The sequence below is a fragment of the Nuphar pumila genome, chromosome 12 (genome assembly GCF_984573655.1).
Source record: "Nuphar pumila chromosome 12, dmNupPumi1.hap1.1, whole genome shotgun sequence".
Lineage (NCBI taxonomy): Eukaryota > Viridiplantae > Streptophyta > Magnoliopsida > Nymphaeales > Nymphaeaceae > Nuphar > Nuphar pumila.
Window position 1 is genome coordinate 5,123,392 of NC_143260.1, and position 9,318 is coordinate 5,132,709.

Consider the following 9,318-nt stretch of genomic DNA (forward strand, 5'->3'; position numbering starts at 1 on the left):
TGTTTTGCAGTGCTTGCCGTTTTTTGCAGTGGGTCTGGTGTTGATTCTGCTTCTGTAGTCCACTCCGTAAGCGACTAATTTATTTGTCCTCTGATTCTACTTACAGAGCCAGACGCTAGTAGCTATTGAGATACACACAATTTGTATTTTTTGGATGAATGAGACACTTCTACATTAAACGATTTCACAGGTGCAGTATGAAATGCGTTGGAAGTTTCTGAAAGTTGATTCCACAAGCTCCGACTTGATCAAAGCTGAACACAAGACTGATAATTGTTCGTTATATCCTGATTAACTGCAAACCGAGTAACCGACTTTTTTCTTTTACTTTTTTTTTCTCATGTAATATGGAGAAACCATTGTAATGGTTCAGACATCACATACCGACCAAGAAGTGTCACGTTGACCATGGACAGAGTCTATGTCTGCAGTATAAAACTCTCTCTCTCTCTCTCTCTCTCTCTCACACACACACACACACACACACACACACACTCTGGATCAAAGTAGCAAGAGGCATTCCAAACCAGGGCTCACGCACCAGACAGGCACCCTGAGTATCGAACTCTCCACCTCCTCCAATTTGAAAGCCTCAAGTAGACCAACCAACCAGGTGTATGGTGCCCTTGTGGGCAGGCAAACAGAGCAACTTGCAAACCACAGCCACCAATATTTATCCAAACAATTTCCAGGCAAGGCAAAGTTTTTCGAACATTTCCACTTTATATCTTTCTTGTCCAAGGCAAACTTTTGCTGAAAGCGGACACAGAATGGTCTATTTGGTGCAAACCGGTCTCAAGTATTCACAAACTACTGGATCAAAGATTTCCATAGTCTATGAATCTGGTTTAATTTGCAAATAGCATCTTAACACATCAAAAATAGCACCAACAAAATCTGTGGCTTACTCTGAACTTTTGAGGGATTTAGCATGGTGTTGGATGTGATCATCGATGAAGGTAGAAATAAAAAAGTATGAATGATCATACCCAGGCTGCATTCGCAAAATGAGAGGGGCTCCCACACTCTTGCAGGCCTCCTCAAACCTGTGAGCCAGTAACTGATCATGCAAAAACTTGTCTTCATCTCCCTGCATTTAAAAAGGTTTCCAACTTTAATCCTTGTAAAGGCCAAAAGATCCAAATGTTCTTGTGCAAAGGTATATTTCCCTTATATGACTGGTAGATTATAGCTGAAAATGGATAAATTTCTGACTATTTCTTCGCAAAAACTTCCGGTGCGCATATCTTTAACCTTGTGTCACCCCTACCTGTGTTGAACTACAAGTGGATTTTTACTAAATAAAGTCAAGTGCGCCATCTTATGATGGTGCAAGTACAAAGGCTGCTCGGGACAACATGACTTTCAACACGAGCAATGGTGTAACCCTCCTAATAGGAGTTGATGCACGTGTACCAGACCCTGAACACTGTAGGAAAGGTCAAATGATGCACCATGCTTCCACAATGAACATAGTGCACCAGGAGCAGTATTTTCCACTACAAACGGTTATGCATCCAGGAGCACCACTATTATGATCCTATGGACAAGCTCTCACCCATATTTTTAGGCCCTCGTGCTTCATCAATGCAAAGCAATCCAAGTGTAAGTTACATAACAGTCTATATTATGTGTCGGTTCTGTTCATATCACGTGGTAGTTGCATATGCAAACTTAGATGCATGTTTTTAAGATAAAAAGGCAATGTACTAATATCCACCTGATCAATTAGGATAGGTGCCGAAAATTTGTTTAACTTCTTAACCAGAAAAGTTGCATCATATTCCTGCAGGTCAAAGGCATTAAGGCTGGAGTCATCTAGAACATCAGGAAGGCAAGGAAATTGAACAGCTTGTTCAGAATCTATATACAAGTAAGAATCAAACATTGTTCTTACCTCCCAGAGAGATTTGTCGCTGCCTAAGTAATTTGAGAAAGCCTTCTGACCCCATGGACAATCTATAGGATTTACAATTGGTGCAAAGGCTGAAACCGACTGTTGCAATGGAAAGTGAAAAGAGAGTGAGTTCATGCATCTAACACTGTGTTCAACAAAAAACAGTCCAAGAGACATACCTTATAACTCGAAGGATTTTTTAAGTAAATTGTCAAAGCACCATGCCCTCCCATAGAGTGCCCAAAAATAGAAGCACGTGAAGTATCAAGCTGCTGAAAATTTTCACTTAAAAGCTTAGGCAGCTCATTCACAACATAGTCATACATTCGCCAGTTTTTCCATTTCTCTTGCATGGCATTCAAATAAAATCCAGCACCTGCACTAAGTATGTGGAATCAAAGGACAAGTAAAGGTCTCAAATCATGCAACTAGAATCTTTTACAAATCCTTCAATGTACTTAACTGCTAGGAGGAGGCTAAGATTTAGAAAAGTGAAAAACCACATAGAAGACATTCAAATGAAGTATCATAATTTTTTTAATGAGCAAAATGTTTCTGAAATCAAGGAAGTAGCATACCCACACCAAAGTCCCAGCTGTCTGCTTCTCCCTCCACATTCAGGCCTCCTGTCATGTATGGAAAGGATATGAGTCATGACATTATATTGCGTGTATCAGGAACAACATTTCAGTGTAGTTTTAACATGGGATGATATTTATGACAGATTTTGGGCTGGAAGAACCAAAGTCACTTGGCAAGAATTTCCACTGGAAGTATCCATCACCAAGAAGATGGAACAACTGCAGTACACATACCCAAGAAGATAAATATGCCCCGCATGACTTGACACCAGAAATATATAGCCATGGATTGTGGGGACAAAATACATCAAACATTGTGATGCATTAGGCACAAACATAAGTCACTATTTCCATCTCTTGATTACTAGAAAAAATCCATGGGAAGAAACACAGGCATCATTCTCGTAAAGTTACAGCAACCAATCAGTGTCGCAACACAGAATATTATAGGCTTCAGTTTGTATTTTTGGAACTTCCATGAAGAAATGCTTTGGACTTGTATAGAAGAGGTAGAAAGAATATTTAAGCCCAGTAAATTTTGCAAATTATGGATGGCATACATGCAGAATGACAAAACAAAGCATCATTTCTTATAGCAATCAATCATGAACCATTACAAAGAATATTGAAACAATCATCAACAGTGGGCGTTCTGCTAAAGGTATTTCACGAATAGTCGCATGCACCTTTTCCTATCATGAACACATCCCATTAGTTAGAGCATTTAGAAACTCACTTGGCGACGTATCTGGAGCAATCAACACAATACCCTCACTAGAAGCTGCACGTTGAGCTCCAGATTTAATGATAAAATTCTCATCTGAGCATGTGAGCCCTGACAACCAGTAAAGAACCTGTCGAAAAGGCAAATGACCATTACAAGGTTATGACAAAGAACAAACATGGAGACACCAAGATACATGTATTTTCCTGATTAAATGAAGAAAATGCAAATTCTGTCATTGGTCAAGAGAAAGCTAAACTAAAAACAACACACAGAGTAGTATGTACTATGAAAGCAACTTGATTCTTATATAACCAACGTATCAGCAGCACCACATAAGAAAATGATGAATCTTTGCAATTAAAAGGATAAATTTATCAATGATACATGGGTTTCCATACTCAATGAGTGGTGCTAGCAGTTTCCTGGGAAGAACATAATAGAGTGGTGAAAGATATTCATATACTTGCAGCAACCCAAGTTGGTGGCATCTGTATTCTCTAAAAGTTTATTGTTGATGGAGTTGTAGATGGAGGGTTTCAGAGCAATTCATAAACCATACAAAATCCATCAAACATGACTATTTTATAGATCCACTTACTATCTTAATTGGTTTTAAGTGCTCGTTCCAAGTTATACTTAGAAGTTTTCCTGCAAAAAATGATCGCCCCTTGTCCCCAGGCTTCACTTCTCTTAACTCTAGTGCTCCAAGTGGGTCTAAAAACCAATCTATACGGAATGATGGACTCAGCAATCTGAGAACTAAATCTTTTATTTCACAAGACTCGGCAACAGCCCCAGAGATGAAGTGATGCAAACTCACCTGAGCTACAGAAATTGATGTTGTGTGTGTCTTGAACATGGATTTTTCCATGGGACCCACATGTGCCACATATGAGTCCTTTTGAGACTTGGTTTACACAACCCATTGAGAATGGGATATGGAAATAAGGGGCCATATGGGGCTCCTTGGATGTCAAGGTAAATAACAAAAGGTAAAAACAGAAAATAGAAAGAGAGGTTTGTGCTATCTTTTGGGAAAGAGCGAACATTAAATGAAGAGGGAGGAAGGTTCTCTCTTGGAGGATGGTATGTAGGCTCTCTCTAGGGCTCTTGCTTAAGAGAGAGAGAGAATCTCTCTTGAGTGTGGCTTCTCTTGGGTTTGAGAGGAGGTGATCGATCTTGGGTTTAGAGAAGGTGAAGATAGATCCGTCACGGTGAACAGGTTTGATGGATCGACAATTGGACTATACACATCGGTGTGCTTTTTTTGTGTTTGAAGACAACCGAGGTTCAGGGTGTAGTTGGTTGGGTGATCACTTGTTTATTTTGATTCTCTCTTGTATTTGCATATGGTGATAAAGCTCTTGGTACTCTTCCAGTAAATGTAAGTGTTTTTGCCAAACCACGTAAAATCCTTATTCTTGTGCATGGTTTATTTTTTTGCTGGTTATATTGTGCTTGTGTGTGTTCTCTATCCACACCAGTCTCGGATCCGACCTACTATGATTTTGGACTTTGGCCCCCAAAATCTCAACAAGTGGTATCAGAGTCGTTGGTTCGTAGGGTGAGTGGTTTGAAGGAGTGTTCAGTTTGAGGTTGAGCAATTTAATGGTAAAAGAAACTGTGGCTTATGGCAAAAGAAGGAATTCAACACGGTTTGCACAAGGCTTTAGTTGGTAAAATGAGCAAAACGATAAAAGGAATAAAGTTCAGGGCTTGCCTGAACTTGGTTCATGTTGTGAGCTAGATTGTTCTAGCCACAGGGAGAGGGGGTGTTGATTGAGAGCTGGATGGAATGCGCTCAAGCCAAGGTGGAGAATGTTGTGTGTGACTTAAAGATGGATTTCCAAGGAACCCATATGTCGTCATATGAGTCCTTTGAGAACTTGGTTTACACAACCCATTGTGAATGGAATATGGAAATAAGGAGCCGTATAGGGTTCCTTGGATGTTAAGGTAAATAGAAAGACAGTGTTGTGATCTCTTTTGGGAAAGAGTGAACATTAAATGAAGAGAGAGAAAAGGTTCTCTTGGACGATGGTACATAGGATCTCTCTTGAGCTCTTGGGTATTGAGAGAGAGACTATATCTCTCTTGAGTGTGACTTCTCTTAGGTTTGAGTGGTCTATTTTGGATTTAGAGAAGGTGAAGATAGATCCGACACAGTGAACAGGTTTGACGGATTGGCAATTGGACTACACGCATCGGTGTGCCTTTCTGGTGTTTGAAGACAACCGAGGTTCAGGGTGTAGCTGGTTCGGTGCTCTCTTATTTATTTTGGCCCTCTTGTATTTACATGTGGTTTGGTTATCAATGATAAAGCTCGCGGTACTCCCTTGGTAGATGTAATCGTTTTCGCCAAACCACTAAAATTATTACTCTTGTGCATGGCTTATTTCTTTGTTGATTATATTGTGCTGGTGTGTGTCCTCTATTTACACTGGTCTCGGATCCTACCTACAACGATCTTGGGCTCAGGCACCAAAAATCTCAACAATTGATAGTGTGACCACCTCCAGAATATTTATTCCAAGTAATCAGAGCAATAGACGTAGAACACAATCGATGAATCACCAGTTTGCCTAATTGATCTCCAACAGGAAAAAAAAATTACACCACCACTAGACAGAACTAGCTGAGTACCAACCATACCATGGATTGCCCCAATTCATTAAGAATAACAAACAAAGGAAGATGACCTAACACAAGAATCTCCCATTTCCCTAGTCCATCCCCATTTCAAGCAAAAGAAGAGGGAACACACCGACAACAGAGTCTTCATGACCATTCTACTTTTAACATATCCAACGGATTTAGCTGCTGAAAATCTGTACTAACAATAGAAATGAAACAAGAATCTCCAACAAATCAAGCATCCCCATATAAAAAATACAACAAAACCCTAAATTTCAAAGATAATTAGAAACCACCCACACAGAACAATACATGGTTCCTTTAACTCCGAGTTGAGAAAATTATATTACAAAAAAAAGAAAAAAAAAGAACTACACAAAGCATAAGAGATCACCCAACAAATCCCAAGAGGAACTAATGTGAAAACCCACTAAATTTGCAATGAGACAGAGGGAGGGAGAAGAGGGGATCTTACGGGAAGCTTTTGAGAGTGGGCAGAGGGAGGGAAGTAGATATGGAAGGTCATAGAGCAACCGAGGGTTGGGCTGAAATGGCGGTACCGCCTATTATATCCCCCAAACATCTTCGTGCTACTGATCTCAGTTGGCTTCTCCATGATCAGGAGGATGAGCAAACCCTAACCCTGGATCTCGCTCTCGAGTGGAGCCAAGTAGAGTAGAATCAGTAGATTGGGATGAGTCTTCGGCGTGAAAAGATCAGGTGAGGTGAAATATGATTGCATAAATATTTGTCCATTAAGCACCTGATCACCCTCCATCTTTGGGACAGGGCCCTGTGAGACCCAAGACCTGATGGAGGGTGATGGGGTGCTTAGTGCACAAATTTTTGTGCAATCTTATTGCACCCGATCCGGGACTTGTCTTCGGCAATGTTGTTAAAATCGCTTCAGTAGTACAATCGAATCAAATCCATTTTGAATGGAAACATTTTTTAATTCAGAAAAAATACAAAAATAATTGTAAAAAATAAATGAATAAACCAATATAGATATATGAAACTATTGAGCTTGAAAGGTTAATATTTGGTGCTATTGAAGGCACATAAACAAAATAGATATGTTCAAGCTGGTTTGTCTGCTAAGTAACAAACCTTTGGATGGTGTTATTTCTGTTCGAAAATATGAGTTTTTGAGTCAAGAAATTTTAGTGCATTGCAGACCGTTAGTTTTTTAAGCACTCTTAAAAAACCTGCTTATGTGTTACAATCATATAATTCAAATTATTTTCCGCTAAACAAAACTTATAGATCACAACCATAGAATTTAATCTACAAAAAAAAATCTAAAACCTAGGATTTTCAACTCAATAGTTTCATATAATTTTGTACCTTCAATGACACCAAATATTAACCCTTAAAAAATGTTACAAAGTAGCATTACAACCCATTAAATAAAACAAAAATGTACACTTTACCTCCCATGTGATCTTTTTGTCAAATTCCCAGATGATCTTGTAAATTTGAGGGTCGATGCCTCCCATGTGATCTTTACTCCATTTCTCCTTAAGAAATATACGGTTTTGCTATTCCTCAAAAAAAAAGAAAATAGAACACATTCTACACTTTACACACGTCTACCTTTTTTTTAATCAAAACCGAATCAATGAAAAATCGATCCATTTTGGCTGATTCAGATGATTCGAGCCAAAAATCGGTTGATTTGGGGGGTTGGTCGAATTGACCCCGGTTTTGAATTGGCTAAGGGTACATTGAGACATATTTTCACAATGTTGGTATTTTGAAAAAATATTGGCTCCCCTCCACAGATGTTTACTTTGTTCCCTGGATGCATAGGAATTCCTTTCCAGCAAAGAAGTACTGGAGGTTACCAACGGGGGGGGGGGGGGGGGGCTCGCTTGTCTGATAGGAGCAGCTAGTGCACGTCACCTTGTATAGGAATGTTGCAGGTTCAAAACCCAAGGGTATAGTTGTATAACTGGTAGGTGTCTAACTAAACCCAGCTTGCCTTTTAAAAAAAAAAAAGTAATGGAGGTTAACATATTATTGAAATGGTTAACCCTATCGACGAAACTTTTACATCAGAATTCAGACTAAAGATTGGAATAAATTTGTAACGAATGCATTTTATTCAGCCAATAAACCCTATTTTAAAATGTTTATAGCATTGAGAGAGAGATTCCTCCTAACGATAGGAAGGTATAGATGGTTCCAATTTTTCAGTTTTTTTATTATTCTTTTTCTAGAATTTGACATTACAAATGTGATCTACATAGTTAGTAAGAATAAGCTTCTGAATCATCCAATTATAATACGTGAGTAAGATTTGTAAGGATAAAAAAACAATGGTTTAGAATTTTTATAAATGTAAAACCTCTTAAAATTGTATTTTTTGGCTGAAAGAGCATGAACCAACAGTCTATTACTAGCAAATGAATCTTGCTACATACATTTTTTGGATCAGATTTACAAAACATGGCTTGAAACAAAAAAACAATATTGTCCACACCATGTAGACGGTTAGAAGGAACTAATTCTCATATATATATATTTATATATATATATACACATATATATATATATATTTATATATATATATTTATATATATATATTTATATATATATATATTTATATTTATATATATATATAAAAAGAGAGAGAGAGGGAATAGGTGGTAGTTGTTCGGAAGCGACTTCGCACAGATGCAAATTTGTAGCAGGATGAAGGCTTTGTAGTTATGCTCGAAATCGCCAAGGAATCTGAACTCTCAACTCTCTTTTTTACTTAATGCTATGAATTTTATGTATATTGTGTTATATATCACATACACTGTTTCACTTGCATTTTATAGACTACGAAGAGGGTTCAAGCTTTGGGACACAACTCCTGAAAGAAATCCCTTCATCCTTCAAGAGACTCTTCTCTTGAAATGTGTCTGTTGAAATGACTTTCAACCTTAAAAGACACTTTTCTTAGAGCGTGATTGTTGGAATTGCCACTCCAAGAGACACTTATGTCCATATGACCTTATATCTCCCACTTGGCCATAAGGGACTTCTTGTGTTTCTATGCTTGTTCTCAACCGGAACCTTGAATACATATTTTGTAAAACTCGTAATTTTTAAGAATTATTAATAAATAAAGAACTCATTTTTTTATCTCCAAATTAGAAATGTATTTCTAGCTTTTGAATTTTATTTATTTATTTATTACATATTTATTTATTCATTCAAGTCAATCAGGGTATAATTTGTATTTATAGAACTATTTTGGGCTATAAATCACTATTTATATATATATATATATATATATTATATTTAAATATATTTTTGATAGAGTTTGTAAATTATTAGAGTATATTTGTGTGTTATTTGTCTCTTGGTAATGATTTATAGGGTAATTTGCTGTTTTTGATTAATCTTGTTATAATTGACATTTTTTAAGTTTTTCGTATTTGTGATCGTACACGAAGGGTTCATTGTATTTCTTGGGTAGCGATCTT

The 9,318-nt window shown here is 37.6% G+C and overlaps 1 protein-coding gene across 1 annotated transcript; it reads right to left on the reverse strand.

The window, feature by feature from the left end:
* Positions 1 to 703: 703 nt before the first annotated feature.
* Positions 704 to 6,557, reverse strand: LOC149819753 (S-formylglutathione hydrolase-like). Its single transcript, XM_089982302.1, has 7 exons — positions 6,315 to 6,557; positions 3,215 to 3,332; positions 2,476 to 2,523; positions 2,077 to 2,273; positions 1,898 to 1,996; positions 1,721 to 1,786; positions 704 to 1,090 (listed from the first exon to the last, which is right to left on the reverse strand). Exons 1-7 carry the CDS (start codon positions 6,453 to 6,455, stop codon positions 905 to 907), a joined length of 855 nt encoding a protein of 284 aa, XP_089838428.1. The 5' UTR covers positions 6,456 to 6,557; the 3' UTR covers positions 704 to 904.
* Positions 6,558 to 9,318: the final 2,761 nt, after the last annotated feature.

What these genes read in the sequence shown, in the direction of transcription:
- LOC149819753 (XM_089982302.1), bottom strand. Translation starts at nt 6,455, where the DNA reads ATGGAGAAGCCAACTGAGATCAGTAGCACGAAGATGTTTGGGGGATAT. An exon ending in CCCACTCTCAAAAGCTTCCC is followed by an intron (nt 3,333 to 6,314) that starts GTAAGATCCCCT and finishes CCTTTTCGACAG; the next exon opens with GTTCTTTACTGGTTGTCAGG. An exon ending in CAGCTGGGACTTTGGTGTGG is followed by an intron (nt 2,274 to 2,475) that starts GTATGCTACTTC and finishes TACTTAGTGCAG; the next exon opens with GTGCTGGATTTTATTTGAAT.